The sequence below is a fragment of the Rhineura floridana genome, chromosome 20 (assembly GCF_030035675.1).
Source record: "Rhineura floridana isolate rRhiFlo1 chromosome 20, rRhiFlo1.hap2, whole genome shotgun sequence".
NCBI classification, from domain to species: Eukaryota; Metazoa; Chordata; class Lepidosauria; order Squamata; family Rhineuridae; genus Rhineura; species Rhineura floridana.
Window position 1 is genome coordinate 6090839 of NC_084499.1, and position 18024 is coordinate 6108862.

The following is an 18024-nucleotide window of genomic DNA, read 5'->3' on the forward strand; positions in this document are numbered from 1 at the left end:
ATTTGGACTATACCATTTCAGGCTATAGGTGGGGACTTACATGATGGAGTAAGCAAAAACAATATTCAAGCAAGCCTAGCCTTCTCCATGACATACTAATTTTCTATATGCAGGGATCAGAGCTTGGAAGTAACTAGTTACAAGTAACAAATTACTTGTAATTACTCAAAAAGGTGATGAATCACCTTTTTGAGTAACGAGTGGGTAATTCCTTTACATTTTGATTGTAATAGAACTAGGAGTAATTTACTACTTTTGTGGAGCAATTGTAACGTTTCCAAAATTACTTTTGGGCATTACTTGGGGGGGGCAGGGGTAAGTGTTCTGCTTCTCTGATTTGTGGATGAAAATCATATGCCTCAAACTGGGCTTCTGTACAGCGTCGCTCTTCCCTCATGCTCTGTGGGTGGATAGGAGGCGATGAGGCAGGAGGCAGAGAGTGAGATGGGGTGGAGTGGAAAAAACAATTATTTTTAAAAAAAACGGATAGTGGTGGTGAAGAATGGAGTGGAGGGAAAAAGGGTCCGGAGGTCAAGAACATGGATAAAGGAGGAGAAGGAGGCAACAGCAGAATGGAGATAAAGAACTGTGGAGGTGAAAGATGACAACATGTTTTGCCACACAAAGTGGCCTCCACCACCCTCTCTGGCTACTGTGCTGCATTTGCAGTATTTTAACTATTTTGCATCTAGGGAAAATGTTTGCTTGAGTGAGTGTCCCTTAGTTGGTGGCAGGGCAGGGTCCAGGAGGTGGTTATGTGAGAGACATTATGCTTGCTGGCTGAGGGGGGGGGTTGCACTTGGTTTGACATGCAGAGATCTGAGTAGTGGCCTCAGCCTCCCTCCCCACCACCCTTACCAGTGAAGAGACCACCATTGCTATCTTATGAATAAAAATAATTATTCTACTGCCTCTGTATGTGTTTGTTTATTTTTAATGTTGTTTTAGGCTACTTAGATGTGCAGCAGCCAAAGCCAGCACCTTGTAGGCGTTTTTTTAAAGTAACTGAAATGTAACTGTAGTGATTACTTTGGAGGAAAAGTAAAGTAATCAGTTACTTTCAAAGCAATTGTAACTGTAATGGTAATTACTACTTTTTTGGGCCATGTAACTGTAATTTATTACTTTTTAAAAGTAATCTTCCAAGCTCTGCCAGGGATTCATTCATTCATATTCATTTATGCAGCAAGGAGCATTCAATTATGTGAGCCCCCACCTTCAGTCTGAAGTGGTGCAACCCAAATCAAAAGTTACCACCTTAGTGAGTAGTAGTCCCAGGTACACATTTTAACATTGATGGATAGTCCAAAGAGCCCGGGTGCTGCAAAGCCATCATTTATTTCAGTGGAGATTGTACAATGGCCAATGTAACCACTGAGTAATTTTTAAAAAACTTATTTGTGTGGTGTTCTTGTGTGAATTTGCACAAGTAAATACTTAGCTAAAATACTAAAGATATACATTTGGAAGTGTACACAAGACATTTTGGAACACGCAAGTCTCTTCTCAGTCAATTCGCAGCATCCCATTGTCCAGATCCTGATTGAAACTTGTAGCGTGCTAAATATGAATTGAATAATTTATTTTCTGCTAAAGCTGAATTTGCACTAAAATGTGTGCCAGAAGAATTTAGAAAGTGGGGAGAGAACAGGTAAGATCTTGGATTTTCATTTTTTTAAAAAGTCAGAATTATATTCCACTTATTAAAGGAGAATACAATACGGTATATACAACACCAAAAAAAAAAAAACAATCAGAATTTCAGATGTATTCTAAAATATATAGGAAGAATGACCCTATGGACTGCAGATCTGAATCTTTTTTTCTCGCAGTTGATTCTCTCACAGCTAGATATGCAGCAAAAGGAAATTCTTTCAAAATAATTACAGATGGAAGAAATTAACAGTGTTATTCATAAAATAAAGACCAGGAAAGCACTGGAGCCAGACAGTTTTCCTATACAATGGCTCACGATATATTTAGATTTTTTGGCCCCCATGCTTTGCACTCTTTTTTTAAAAGGCCTTTGAACTGGGTACCCTGTCGACTTCAATGTATGATGCATACATTTCTATGATACCTAAGCCCAGCAAAAATCATACTAATTGTGCAAATTATAAGCCAGTTTCTTTAATTAACATAGATATTAAAATACTAACAGTTATTTTGGCTAATAGAGTTCAGGCAACTGTAGTTGGAAGCTGATCGTTTAAAAATGTGGCCTTAAATGTCATAGAATGGATCCGGCTGCACTTATTTCCTTGGATGCTGAAAAGGCTGTATATTGGCACTTTATGTTTGTTACTTCTGTGAAGCTTGGATTTCCTCAAGAATTTACAAAATGGATTAAAATTTTATACCACTCTCCCAAATTGCAAGTAAGGAAAAATGGAATTATTTCAAATTCATTTGGTTTAGAGAGAGATACAAGACAGAGCTGCCCTCTATTGAATTGATATTTGATCTATGCTTGGAACCATTGGCACGTACAATCAAGACACGGATTTGTTCACAAACAAGTAGAATTTAAATTAGCTTTATACGTGGATGAATTATTACCATTTATTACTAGACCTGAAACATTTATACCAGAATTAATTTAAAAAATCAATAGTTTTGGTAGAATTTCAGGGTACACAATTCATTAGTCAAAATCTGAATTAATACTGGTGGGCAACTGTAGATCATCTACCTTGTATACTAAATGGTGATTTTGTTGGTGCCCAGAGGTCTTAACATACTGAGGTATTTTGCTTCTGACAGATACTTCTCAAATTATTAAACTGAATTTGAATAAGTTGATAAAGGAGGAATCCAGTGATTTGGATAGATGGGTATCATTTAAATGTAGTATTGGGGGTAAGGTTAATGCATTTTAAAAAATATTCTGTCACATTTTCAAATGATTAATGGGATACTCTGGAAGTTTATTTGGGATAATTCTCCACCTGACTTTTCATTTAAGAGAATGAAGCTGCTAGTATCGGAAGGTGGTTTTAGTTTTCCGGAAATTAGCAGGCATATTTGCGAGCATGTACAAATGATTGGCAAGTTTCTCCTTCTATGAGTATCCCAGCTTGGGTAATTTTAGAGATAGCTTATTTAACACCCCTTTTTGGATGTTGGGGTCTGTGTACAATAAAAAGGACCAATGCTACCTTTAGGGTTAGCAGCTAGGGAGACATGGTGTACAGTGACTCATCAGTTATGATTTGACCCATATGTCCACCCTAAATTAACTTTATGCAGTATTCCAGCTTTTTGTGTGTGGAAGAAATGGGCTAAACGTGAGATATATAGATTAGATCTAGATAGGCTTAAATGGAGATTTTTTTTAAAAATTCCTATTTTACAGCTTAAATAGCAATTACCGATGGCTGTGGAAGGGAAATATTTTCAATTACAACATTCACTAGTATCTTTTTATGGCCCATGTACTCTGAGGGCTTCGGCATCTCTTAAACTGTTGGAGGGCATTATCGAATCCTTGCAGAAAGCTAAACCCATAACAGTTATTTATAAATTTTACTGTATCTTTGTATCTATGACCCTCTGTGGCGCAGAGTGGTAAGCGGCGGTAATGCAGCCGAAGCTCTGCTCACGGCCGGAATTTGATTCCAATGGAAGGAGGAAGTTGAATCTCTGGTAAAAGGGGTCGAGGTCCACTCAGCCTTCCATCCATCCGTGGTCGGTAAAATGAGTACCCGGCATACGCTGGGGGGTAAAGAAAGGCCAGGGAAGGAACTGGCAATCCCACCCCATTTATACGGTCCGCCTAGTAAACGTCACGTCACCCTAAGAGTCGGAAACGACTCGCACTATAAGTGCGGGGACACCTTTACCTTTACCGTATCTTTGTAAGGTAGAAGTTCAGGATCTTGAGGTATGGAATAGTGAGTCAGAATGTATTATACTGCCTAAACAATGGGAAATGGCTTAGGAATCCATATGGAATGTTTCCTTAGACCTGAAATTGAGATTGATTCAGTAAAAATTAATATTTTGATTGTATTGGACTCCACTATGTTTATATAGGAAGGCACTGTCCTACACAGAGAGATGCTAGAGGCACTGGTAAAGCGGTAGAGGCAACAGCGACGGGCGATGGAGCCCCACCGCCGATGGCTTTTATAGGGTAATAATCTTCCCTTGGTTGATGGTTACAAAGCATGGGAATGCACAGAAAACAGGGGAACCCCCCTCCCTTTTATTATGCTGCCTCCCTTGTTATTTGACTGGGACTTGGATGCCAGTTATTGATGTGACCCAGGGACCTACATACATCAGGCCGCCGCCGCCGCCGCCGCCACTGCCTCTTGTGGTGGAAAGCGCCGAGCCCGCTGGAGCCGGAGCTGGGGAGGAACTGCGGCCTCTCGGCGGGCCGTTGTTGTGGCCTATCCTGGAGGACGTCGGTTCCTGTGATGATCTTTTGGCATTTTCAGAGGCGGTTTGGAGGCCCGGGAAGCGCCCCTGCAGCGGCTGCCACCCTTCCATACAACCTTCATCCACTTGCCTGATATCGGTGGCGTTTACTCTCTGGCCCCTCTGCTGAGGCTTCTCTAAGAACTGCTGTTAGTTTCATTTTTGAGAGGCTGGTTGTTCCGCTCCTCTCCTCGCTGGAACTGCTGGATGCTGGGGTTGGGGGAGATGCCTGGTTTTGATCTTGTAAATGGACTATCTCCCACACTGGTTTTATGCCAGGGTGGGAAGACTTACACCAGGAACTCCTATCTCTAGCTACACCTCGGACCATACAGGCGAGAAGCCTATTATTGAAACTGAGAGTTGCCTCTACCTTGTTGTTTAGTTATCATGTATTGTTACAGTTTTTATTGTTTACTTTCTGATATTCTGTTGTTTTATATGTTTTGTTATGTACATCGCTCAGAGTGACTGGTAAATCCAGGCAAATGGGCAATTAATAAATCGAATAAAATAATATAAAATAAATAAAATGATGTGGGCTTGTCCAATGATATAATCTTTCTGGTCTGAAGTTATCCATCTTAATTTTGTACTGGTGAAATCCTTGATATTTACAGATGTTCATGCACTTTTAAATTATATTCCTTTAGTATGGGGGTTAATAACAGGACAACACAAGTGGACTTTGTAAGCCCTTTTTATACTTCAAGCCTGTAAAGATAAATATCCATTGCATAATAATGGACTGAGGACCTCACTGCCCTGGCTACACTGAAACATATTTCGTATAGATGACAATTTCGAGTGGATACCTATTCAGACATCTGGAGGGCTTTATTAACTTACATGCTTGACTCAAGATGCATGTACTGATGGCTATTGTACCCGTAATATAAATTGATGGTGGTTTATTGCTGTTACTATTTGTATTCATATATTAATTTTTTAATTTTTGTACTTTCAATATTTTTATTTATTTGATTTCATTCTTTTTCTTTTCTTTCATTGTTAGATTTGCAAATAAAAAAATTAATAAAACACACAGGTGGGACTTGTATCCTTATATACCTAAGTGTGGATTTTAATAGGCCATTCACTTCTATCCATTGTTCCTATTCTTCCAAAACCATCAATGCTCCAACACAGGACTTATCCCAAAAGCACACTAAGTTTACAAAGAAATGTTTGTCCAATGCGCCTTCCATTCTTGTTATAAGCAGAGAGTGTCAGCCTCTGCATGCCTGCCTGATCTGCTCACTTGGCTTCCCAAGTATTCCTGAGAAAGTCAGGCTTTGTTTGAAAAAGAAGGTTTCTAACCCTCATGATTCTGGAGGAGAAACTGCAAACAAAATGGAAGTTTATGCTCAAGAGATTTATCAATGACAAAACTGGGAAGGCTTCCTGGAACAATGGGTTGTTATGCTCAGGACATAATTTGATTCTCTGGTCCCAAATGTATTTTGCTCCCCAGCTAATGTTCTAGGAATCCTAAAATTTTACTCCAAAAATAATTTCAAGAGAAACCAAAAGCACACTCAAATTCCTTGAAGTCTGTTTTACCAGTCTGGGGAGGGCCTTGTATGAAGAGAGTCCCAGGTTTGATCACCAGCATCGCCAAGCAGGGCTGGGAAAGACCCCGTCCGAGGCTTTGCCAGTCAGCATTGACAATACTGAGCTAGATGGACCATTGGTTGGACTTGGCATAAGGTGGCTTCTCAGAAGGTCTCAACAGCCGAAGCACCAGAATTCAAGATATAATCATTGCAACCCCCGAAGACATGTATTCAGAAACCTTCAAAACAACGAATCCATGAAAATGCAGCAAACACAATGATATAATCAAATGGAGGGGGAGGTAACCAGTGGGGTACCACAGGGCTTGGTCCTGGGCCAGGGCTCTTCAACATTTTTATTGATGACTTGGTGCAGGGAATGTTTTATCAAATTTGCAGATGATATTGGAAGGGATAGCTAGTACGTTGGAAGACAGAAACAAAATTCAAAGGGATCTTGATAGGCTGGAGCACTGGGCTAAAGACAACAGAATGAAATTTAACAGGGATAAGTGCAAGGTTCTATACCTAGGAAAAAGAAACCAAAGGCACAGTTATAAGACGGGGAATACTTGGCTCAGCAATATTACATGCGAGAAGGACCTTGGGATTGTTGTTGATCACAAGCTGAATATGAGCCAACAATGCGATGTGGCTGCAAAAAAGGCAAATGGTATTTTAGGCTGCATTAACAGAAGTATAGTTTCCAAATCATGTGAAGTACTAGTTCCCTCTATTTGGAAATGGTTAGGCCTCATTTTTAGTAGTGTTTCCAGTTCTGGACACCGAACTTTAAGAAGGAGGCAGACGAATTGGATCCAGTTCAGAGGAGGGCAACAAGGATGATCAGGGGACTGGAAACAAAGCCCTGTGAGGAGAGACTGAAAGAAGTGGGCATGTTTCACTTTGAGAAGACCGAGGGGAGACATGATAGTACTCTTCAAGTACTTGGAAGATTGTCACACAGAGGAGGCCCGGGATCTCTTCTCAATCATCCCAGTGTGCAGGAATAAGGGGCTCAACTTACAAGAAGCCAGATTTTGACTGGACATCAGGAAAAACTTCCTAACTGTTAGAGCCATGCAACAATGGAACCAATGACCTAGGGAGGCGGTGGGCTCTCTAACACTGGAGGCCTTCAAGACGCAGCTGGACAGCCACTTGTCGGGGATGCTTCAACTTGGGATTCCTGCATTGAGCAGGGGGTTGGACTCAGTGGCTTTACAGGCTCCTTCCAACTCTGCTATTCCATGCCTTATGAAGGAGTGAGTAAAAGACACGTGACAGGAATTTGCTGCTCTTCAGAATTCCAGCCAGTTATGACAATTCTTCACCAAAATTTTCAAAGGCCACATTTTGTCTTTGTCCACATACAAAGCAGGGCATGCTCCGTCCAGGGACGGAGAACCTGTAGTCCTCCAGATGTTATTGAGCCTCCTGGTTCTCATCTGCCCATGCCAGTATTCAAGGATGGTGGGAGCTGGAGTTCAACAACATTGCCCATCCTTGCTGTAATATCTCTCTCTGTTGGTCTAAGTTCACTTCTGATATCCAAGCAAAGCTGAGTTGGGAAAAAACGCTTTAGGCCTTTTTCAGTGGCAACACTGAATCAGGCTGTTTGAGTTTCAGGAGACCGAAGCTTCCACTTTAAACTCAAGACTTCCCTATGATGTCTGAACTCAGGAAACCGTGGTTAGTTCAAACAAGCTGGGGTAAAACTATAGTTTACGATCCCGGCTTGTTTGCTAACTAAAGCAAGGGTGGTATAGCTCTTCAAGGTATTTGCTGGACTCCACTTCCCATCGTCCCTGAACACAGGCCATAGTGGCTGGGGCTGATGGGAGTTGGAGTCCAGCAACACAGGCTCCTCACCTGTGAACTAACTGACCTGAGTTTCCCACGTCTGGATACAAATGAGGGAACAGTTAATTTAAAACAAAGTGGATGCCTCCATTAGCACAGCTCTGCCAGAGGAGGAGAGGGTGAGACAGCATGCGAGCCTAAGTCTCAAGCAGGGTCAGTGATGCATTATTAAGCCATGGTCGCATACAAACTAGACCATTTATGTGACAAATCTTTGGGAAGTATGAGGAGGAAGAGTTCAGGATCTCCTCTGATGTTAACAGAACCACTAGCCAATTTCACACATGAAGAACAAATTCTGCCCTTGCAGTTTGGCCCTCGTATGGTGGCCAGAATCTGTTGCACCTCGGCATGTGAGGCTGTTGTTAACCCAAGTTATAAACAGCAAACCTAGAAGGAGAGTAATTTGGGTAGCTGGAAAGAGGTGTTTTTAAAAACAGAAGCACGAGATAGAGTGCTCTTCAGCGTTGAATGTACACTAATTATTTTATTTCCCCCCCCACACTGATGCACCTACAAGCAGAGCTACCCTGCAGCAAATGACTTCAACTCCAGCTCAACCACCCTCTAAAAATCAATGTACAAGGATCGGATTGCTGAACTGCAAATTCGTTGAGCTCTGTTTTTGCAAACGGGACAAATTTCCTTTCCGCCCCCCCAAAAGGGAGTGTGCTCGCAAGACAGAATGAAGTCCATGTGAAGAACTGATCTCCATCTCAGACTTGAGGACAGTTCGCCTTGCGTTGAGAAAAAACTTTTCTGCATTGCTCCCAGCCGCAAAGAGAACCCTGTTAGGACAAGTTGTGTTTGTCCAGGCATCCAGTCCTGGGGAAATCCAGAGTCTTGCCTAGTCAGAGTGGCACAAGGACCCTACCCTCCATGCCTGAGTCAAGGCTTCTCCTGGTCAGATGGTGGGGTTTGGGACTTCTGCTCTGGCAAGCCCTCTTGCAGTGAAGCCTCTATTAACCGGTCAATGTCAGTCTCAGGACGCAGGGCACACCACAACAGAAAAAGCATCGCCGTCAGGCTGATCAGCGCTACCCGCCACACCGGCTGCTGATAGTCGCTACCCATGGACTGCCTTACGCTCCACTTCTGGGGATTGGCGGGACTGTTGCGGAAGCTCAGCGGCCGGGAGCTCTCTGGCTCCTCCCGCTCTTTGGGCAGGCAGTAATGACGCAGTGGAAGGAAGGAAAGGGATGGAGGCAGCCTGAGGGAGAGAAGGAAAGAGGTGGGGTGAGGAGGACAGCAGGGCTCCAGACTGACTGCCCTCCCATCCCACCCCCACTAACCCTCCAGGGCGGGCCCTTGGGTTCCCAATGGCCCAAGAAGTTCTGAAAGCAGCAGTGGGCCGCAAGGTACAAATTTCACACGCACCAGATTGTGTTCACCTCTCAACTCTAGAATTGTTCATCTAAAAAGCATGTGCCCCTGAGCATGTGCAAAATTCTCTTCCCTTGCTAGTTACTGACTTGCAAGGGTGGCAGTGTTGGTTGTAGGCAAGCTTCAGTCCAGGAAAAGCACACACAAACACACCCTCTCTCTATATGATTAACCACAGGCTAAAATTAACCAACATGGTATATTTCCATCCTCCTCCTCTAGAATCACAGCCTCCGTTTTGGGAAACCCCAGAAAGCTTCAGCTGTTGGACAGGACAGACACCAACCAGTGCCATAAACCAACCAAACTGCCCTGGCGCGAACCATATATTGTGCACACACCCCCTGCCCCATGTTATTTGTATAAACAAACAAAAAACTATACAGTATAGGACCAGGATACCTGAAAGACCGTCTTACCCCTTAAATACCCAGTTGAGCACTGCGCTCTGCAGGTGAGGGCCTCCTGCATATACCGTCTTATCAGGAGGTGCATTCTGCACAACATAGGAAACAGACCTTTCGTGTAGTGTTTGTTCTCCCCTCAACCACCCTCAACAGTCTGCCAGCTCCTGAGCAAGCTCAGTCCTCATTGGGTGGTTTTGGGGCTCCCAGCATCCACCTGCAGGGGGTTTTCCTCCCTAAAAAATATTTGTATTTCTGCAAGCCTCGACGGTCCTGCCAACCCTGCTGAGAACCTCACTCTCACACACAGGTGGTGCCGTTTTGTCTACATAAGCGACGGCACTCACGGCCTGAACTTCAGAAACTGAAGGAAAGGTAAGGAGAAGAGGTAGAACAGCGGACAGAGCACTTCCTTATTTGCCTTCCAAGTTCCTGACATGTAGAACAGCCTTTCCCACCCTTTGGGTTCCCAGGTGTTGCTGGACTACAATTCCCATCATTTCTGACCCTTGGCCATGCTGGCTGGGGCTGATGGGAATTGTAGGTCCAACAACCTCCGGGGACCAAAGGTTGGAAAACGCTGTTGTAGGAAGATGCCTCATTTGCTGCAAAAGCGACAAACATCTCTCACTGGTCCTCAAGCAGCAGCAGAAGCATAGCCTGAAACCTTGAGATTTAGGAATACAGGGAGCTGCCTTATTATACTAGGGCAGGCTATCCCCCCCCAGCCATCTACTGGCAGCTCTGACTGGCAGCAGCTCTGCAGAGAACAGCCCTTCCTGTCCCTTGCTACCTGAACATCCATATAATTGCAGATGCCCAAGACCGAGCCTGGGACCTTCGGCACGCAAAGCAGGTGCTCAGCCACTGCACCGTGGTCCCTGCGCTTGGATACGTACTGCAGCAAAGCCTTGTGATTGGACCCCTGGATGACAGAAACGATCCGTTCCAGCTGCTCCCTGGTGATGTGGTCTGCAGACAAAGAAAGGAAAAAACAATGGTGAGAAGGACAGAGTAGGAGATCCAGCAGTCTTGGGATTACGCCTGCTCCTGAAGAGACACCTGGTTTGGCAGCCATTCCCCTGCACTGGAAAGTCTGGCTTTATTAGCTGGCTCGTTTGTGACTGTTTTAACCGTCATGTTTCAAACTGGTTTGTTTCGATGTATATTTCAATGAAGGATGTTTTGATGTTCTGACCGAATTGTAATCGAGTATTTGAATTATGTATGCATTTTATAATTGCTTTTACGCCATAAACTGCTTAGAAGCCATTTTGGCATATAAAAGGTATATCAATCAATCAAGCCAGCAGCCTGGAGGTACAAAAATAGAATCAGAGAAACAGAGGCAACTACGTTGCCAGCTCACAATCAAACTCACCAGTAAAAATGGTCTGAAAAGAGACATTGGAGCGGCAGGGGAGGAGGTGTGTCAGTGCACAGTAACATACAAAACAAACCCAACATACCCATGTGATGTTTTAAAACTCCACAGTTTCTTCTCTGAGGGCTGGTTCACATTTTACCCTCTGAGTATGGGAAATGTAGAATCCAACTTAATCTGCTAAACAGGTTCAAAGGAGGGCAACAAGGACAATCAGGGGACTGGAAACAAAGCCCTATGAGGAGGGACTGAAAGAACTGGGCATGTTTAGCCCGGAGAAGAGAAGACTGCGGGGAGATATGGTAGCACTCTTCAAGTACATGAAAGGTTGTCACACAGAGGAGGGCCGGGATCTCTTCTCGATCATCCCAGAGTGCAGGACACGGAATAATGGGCTCAAGTTACAGGAAGTCAGATTTTGGCTGACCATTAGGAAAAACATCCTTGCTGTTACAGCAGTACGACAATGGAACCAATGACCTAGGGAGGTGTTGGGCTCTCTAACATCGGAGGCATTCAAGAGGCACTGGACAGCCACCTGTTGGGGGTGCTTTAATGTGGATTCCTGCACTGAGCAGGGGGTTGGACTCGATGGCCTTACAGGCCCCTTCCAACTCTACTGTTCTACAATTCTGTGTTTATGAACGCTGGAGAAGGAAGCAAATTCTCTTCTGCAGCAGGCAGAGCTGGAGGGTCTTGCAGGACTGCCTTGCCCTGTGCTGCGCTTCAGAGAGGCAGAGGAGAAGGGCCACCGTGCTCTCAGAAACAGCAGGACTCATCGCTCATTCAGTGCACCTGGTTCACAGCACCTCCTAGCACACAGAATGATTTTAAAATGATCTGTAGCAGGAGCGAGGAACATCATGCTCAGGGCCAAATGTGGCCCTTCAGACCTCCCTAGGTGCATGAGTGTGCGTAGGAACTAGCCTACTGTAAACTTGACACGAATTGCTCCACCCATTTTTTATCTCTGGCCCCTCCCCCCCAGCACGTGGACCTCAGAAGGCTGCCCAGAAAGCAATGCGGCCCTCAGGCTCAAAAAGGTTCCCCGCCTCCAATTTATAGCATTTTTTTTTCTCCAACCAGGAATGGCTGGGAGACCCACAAGAGATGTAGTCCAATGCAAGAGAGTGCTAGCAAGGTCTAGTGCAGGACTGGAGAACCTGGGGTGCTCCGGATGTTCTGTGACTTCAGTTTCCATCAGCCCCAGCCAGCACAGCCAATGGTCAGGGATGATGGTAGTCCACCAACAGCTGGAGTGCCACAGGTGCCCCGCACCCAGCCTAGTGGATAGTCTCACCAAATGTCGCCTTCTCAATCAGTTTGCCTGTATCCGAGAAGTCGTCAGTGGCTTTGCCAAACAAGCCGCGAACCGTGTAGGTCTTTGAAAGGGAGAAAGAAAGACATGGCATGATGAATTTGGAAACATTTTACAAGAAAACCAGACAGCAACACTCCCCCCCCAACTGTGTAGTTATTGTCTGATACAACAGAAAGACACAGTAGTCACTGTATATTTAACCAACTTCTTAAATCCTATGGAACTTCCCACCGTGAGATTTAGTGACAGCCCATCGACTTGGGAGGGCTTTAAAAGAGGACTGGACCTATTTATGGAGGAGGGTAAGGCTATCAGTGGCTACCAGTCCTGATGGCTATACGCTATCTCAAGGATCGGAGGCCTCTGAATACCAATTGAACAGCAGCGGTGTGATACTCTGCTGATGCCCTGCTTGGGGTCTTCCCTGAGACATCTGGCTGTCCAAAGTGAGAACAGGGAGATGGGCTAGATGGGCCTCTGGACTGATCAAGCAGAGCTCACTCTGATGTTCTGGCAAGTATTCTCTTTTGGCACAAACAATCAACACTTCTGGCAAGCTGCTGAGTTGTAGAATGAAACAAATGCAGCCTGAAAGGCAAACTACAGGCCACCTAGTTTAGGGGCAAGTAGCAGGTAGATTGGGATTCACTGGTACATCTCAGGAGTGATTTGCAGTAGATCACATTCTGATTCCCAACTGTTTAACAGCAGCAACAAAAAGGCTTCACCTCCACCCCGAAATTACGTTTTTGAGGAGGAGGAGGAGGAGGAGGAGAAGGGGGAGAAGAAGAAGAAGGGGGAGACCAGGCATGAAGTTTTTGAGTGCTAGGATGGTGAACTCTGTCATGTTTCATGAGTTCTGTATTGTTATATGCTGCAAATAAGGTAATGTATATGTGCAAAGACTGTATTAGAGGTAATACAGTAAGCAGAGTGTGAGGCGGAGTCAGTGAGTAGAATGTTGAGGTGTGGTGGATGCTGATTGGCTGAATGAATGGGGGTGGTGTGCTTACGGAGGTATGCATGCAGGTTTTGACAGCTGAACAGTGTTAGCGTAGGAAGAAGAGTTGATATAGTGTTGGGGTGATAGATAAGATTAGGGAAGAGAGGAGGCAGGTTCGAGAGTGAGCGGGTTGGTACAGCAGGCAGGTTGGAAGTATAATTCCCCGAGGATAATTTGCTGAGTAACATATAACGTTTAAAAACTGTATTGAAACCATAAGCGTATGGGAAAAACAATGCATCTAGTAAACTTGTTTATATAGTTTAATGTCATCTTTGAATAAATTCCATTGATTTGTACACGCGCCTGGTTCATAGCTATTCTATAAAGAAGGTACAAAGCGGATACCCAGTAGTGAGAAACAGCACAGGTTATAAGAGTTCAGCCCATAGATGGGTTCTTTAAAGTATCCACGGGTCCACGGTGTGTGGAGGGTGAGGCTTTCCTGTTGCCTGGGCACTGGCTGTGGGGGAATAGATCAAAATCCCTATAAACAGCATTGCTATATTGTGGTGTGAAAAAGAAATACACAGAGCGCGTGAGGGGAGACACAACAAACTCCAACTAAAAACAAATTCCTGGGCTGAGCACATGCTCACAGGCAAACTGGCCCTAAGCTTGCGTGTGTGACACTGCACCACTATTTTGCACCTGGCTCCAGTGGGTGCACTCAGGGTTCTAGTAAACAAAGCAGATCCCATCATCCTGAAGTCCTCCTGCTCCTGTCCTAGTTGAACACAAACACACATCTATAATCCTAAATTAGGAAAGGGGTTCCATGAATACTTCTATTTTAAGATAAATTATTTTTACATTTTCAAAGCAGCAAAAATAACTGTTGCTGAAGGAGTAAAACTGCAACCCTATACACACTTACCTGTAAGTTCAAAACTCAAATAGCTTACTTCTACGTAGACATACATAAGGTTGCATACTTGAAATGCAATCCTACGCATATTTATCTGGGAGTAAGTCCATTTAGCCCAGTGAGACTTACTTCCAAGTGAAAGAATTGAACTACACAAGAGTAACCTATGGATCAGGAAGTCCCCATTAGAATCTTGACCCTGCTGTGAACTTACAGGGTGTCCTTGGGTGAAACTACTTTCTCTCGGCTTAGTGCAAATGTGCAAGCATGTGGGCTCCTAGAGAGGAGACTGTGGCCACTTTGCTTTTCCTCCAGTCCCGGTGCTGCTTCAATGTAAGCCATGGTTTGGCTTAGCACATCATCCAAATCTGGGGTAATGCTTTGTCTTGCTCCAGACGAATTATGAGCTGTAATCAAGTTTTGTTCTTGGGTTTACAGCTTGTGATTTGTCTGTAGGAAACAAACCATGAGCTTGCGTTTGGACAAAACATTAAGCTAAGCAGCACAGCAGCAGGAGGATCCAGAGAGAAAGGCGGTGGCCACAATATTCTCTCTGGGAATCTGCACGTTCACTGTAAGTCATGGATTAGCTTAGCATTATGTGCAAACCAGCACAGTCTCATCTCTCCATCTGCTATATGTGGGCTGACATACCTTGCAGGGCTGTTGTAAGGATTATGCCATGTTATGCATTTTGAAACACTATATAGGATGCACACCTTGACGTGGTGAGGGGGGTTTCAGAGTGTCAAAGAAGCTGAGAGCAATGCCATCAGGAGTCTAGTCCAAGAGGCTAGACTCCTAGCAGGGGCACCCAAGGCAGAATGGTCAAAGCTGAGACACCAGACAAAGGTGCATCCAAACTCAGAGGAAGGCAATGGTAAACCACCTCTGAATATTTCTTACCATGAAAACCCTATGAACAGAGTATACAAAATGCAACACGAGAAAGTGCTGGAAGATAAGACCCCCAGGTCAGATGGCGCTCAGTGAGCTACTGGGGAAGAACAACGGACGAGTAGTGCTGTGACTAATGACTCAACTGGAACAAAGCCGAATGGAAATAAAGCCAATAATTTGTTTCTTGCAAATGCATTTTTTGAGCAACCGAAAAGACATGTGGACATCACCAAATGGTGAATGTAGGAATCAAACTGATTATATAATTGATAGCAGAAGACAGAGAAGTTCCATACTTTCTGCGAAAACAAGACCACTAAGGACAGAATATGAAGAAACCAACTGATTTCCCATTGGAAAGGGTGTGCCACAGGGGTGTATTTTATCACCCTATTTGTTTAATCTATATGCAGAACATATACCGAAAGCAGGATTGGACCAAGATGAAGGAGGTGTGAAAATTGGAGGGAGAAATATCAATAATTTAAGATATGCAGACGATACCGTACTACTAGCAGAAACCAGTAATGATTTGAAATGAATGCTGATGAAAGTTAAAGAGGAAAACACAAAAGCAGGACTACAAATGAACATCAAGAACACTAAAGTAATAACAGAAGATTTATGTAACTTTAAAGTTGACAATGAGTACATTAAACTTGTCAAGGATTATCAATACTTTGGCACAGTCATTAACCAAAATGGAGACCACAGTTAAGAAACAGAAGAAGGCTAGGACTAGGGAGGGGAGCTACGAAAGAACACTCCGGTGTTGATAGATCTACACTGGCTACCAGTTGTTTACTGGGCCCAATTCAAGGTGTTGGTATTGACCTTTAAAGCCCTATACGGTTTCGGCCCAGTTTATCTGAAGGAGCGCCTCCAGCATCACCAATTATGCCGCCTGACGAGATCAGCAGCGCAAGACCTCTCGGTCCCACCAGTTAGGACAGTGAGGCTGGTGCGGACCAGAGAGAGGGCATTTTCGACTGTGGCCCCCACCCTCTGGAATTTCCTTCCTTTCGATCTTCGCCATGCCCCTTCCCTGATAGGTTTCTGCCGGGCCTTGAAAACCTGGCTGTTCAGGCAGGCCTACGGGACCTCTGGGGTGGTTTAGTTTTAATACTGATATTATTAATTATTATTATGATTCTTGTGGTTTTATTGTATTTACTGATGAAATTGTACGTCGCCTAGAGTGGCCGTTGATTCGGCCAGATAGGCGATTCAGAAATAAAATTTATTATTTATTATTATTATTATTAGAAAAGGTCCTCAAATGCAAAGATGTATCACTGAACACTAAAGTCAGGATCATTCAGACCATGGTATTCCCGATCTCTAAGTATGGATGTGAAAGTTGGACAGTGAAAAAGCGGGTAAGAGAAAAATCAACGCATTTAAAATGTGGTGCTGGAGGAGAGCTTTGCGCATACAACGGACTGCGAAAAAGACAAATAATTGGGTGTTAGAACAAATTAAACCAGAACTGTCACTAGAAGCTAAAATGATGAAACTGAGGTTATCTTACTTTGGACACATCATGAGAAGACCTGATTCACTAGAAAAGACAATAATGCTGGGAAAAACAGAAGGGAGTAAAAAAAAGAGGAAGGCCAAAGAAGAGATGGATTGATTCCATAAAGGAAGCCACAGACCTGAACTTACAAGATCTGAACAGGGCGGTTCACGACAGATGCTCTTGGAGGTCGCTGATTCATCGGGTGGCCATAAGTTGTAATCGACTTGAAGGCACATAACACAACACATATATAGATGCTAAGTATTGCTAACATATCAAATCAATATGTCATATTTTCTATTCTCAGGTAGCGTTTAAACACTGAAGTCTTCTTTCTTGTTTTTCCTAGATCAGGGAGGGAAACGTGTGGCCCTCCAGATGTTACTGGATCGCAACTCCCGCCATCCCTGATCCCTGGGGAAGGCTGGCTGGGGCTGATGGGAGTTGGAAACCAATACTGACACTTCTTTGCCAAGGATTCCAGAAATGTAGTTGGTACCACAATCGCGATAATAAAATTCTGTTCTTCCCAACTCACAAGCTACAATGGTCCTTTGCCTAACCCCACTGTTTCAAATTATTCTACATCACTAGGATGCTGCAGAGTCTGGCAACCAAGTACTATGTTTAGACTAGAGAAATGCAAAGGAAACTCATGATGGCTGTCTTCAGGTATCTGAAGGGCTGTTCATCACACAGAAGATGGAGAAGACTTGCTCTCTTTTACCCCAGAGGGCAGGACTGGAATAGACTGATAGAAATGGCAGGGAAGCAGATTTCAGCTAAACGTTACAGGAAACTTTCCAATAGTTAGAGCTGTTTGGCTGTGGGGAAAAAGACAGGCTTGGAAGGTGGCTGTCCATCACTGAAGGTATTTAAGCAGAGGCTGGATGGCCATCCCCAGAGGATGCTATAGTTACATCCTGAACTGCGCAGAGGGATTAACTAGATGCCCTCCAAGGTACGTTCTAACTCTTCTGATTCTATGCATCATTTCCCCTTGATTGGTGTCTGAAATGCAATGCCCCGGAATGTCCATCTCTCAAATGACCCACTTTGGATCAGCACAGCAAAGTTTGCCCAGGACAGATGATACTTCCCTCCATGTGCATATTTTAAAATAAATACTTACCCTGGTGAGATGAGCATTGTACAGGTCTGTAAGCAGCTTGTTGCCGTGACCCACCCCAAGCACTGAAAAATGAAAAGGGTAGAAGTTAGCTAGTCAAGGTCACCTTTTCCCCCCGACTGCAAATCCAGAGATACAGCAGTAGATAAATTTGGGTCACGGCAAGCCTTACATCTGTCTGGGAAGAAAGAATTGCTGTATGTGGCTTTGGATTATTATGGTAGGGGAAAATGGGGCACAAGGGGGGTCATTTATACCTTCCACCCCAC

General features: G+C 44.1%; 1 protein-coding gene across 2 annotated transcripts in view; it reads right to left on the minus strand.

Moving 5' to 3' along the window:
- The window catches only part of TRUB2 (TruB pseudouridine synthase family member 2), a 40723-nt gene that overhangs the window by 9519 nt on the left and 13180 nt on the right, over window positions 1–18024 (minus strand). Inside the window, exons 4-7 of one of the 2 annotated variants that reach the window (XM_061604280.1) lie at window positions 17759–17820; window positions 12313–12394; window positions 10528–10600; window positions 8302–9051 (exon numbers count right to left, since the gene is read on the minus strand). In XM_061604280.1, the coding sequence (XP_061460264.1) occupies window positions 8730–9051; window positions 10528–10600; window positions 12313–12394; window positions 17759–17820 (539 nt within the window). In that variant the 3' untranslated portion in view covers window positions 8302–8729. Of the gene's footprint in view, window positions 1–8301; window positions 9052–10527; window positions 10601–12312; window positions 12395–17758; window positions 17821–18024 lie in introns of those variants that run through there. The other variant, XM_061604279.1, reaches the window with a different exon arrangement.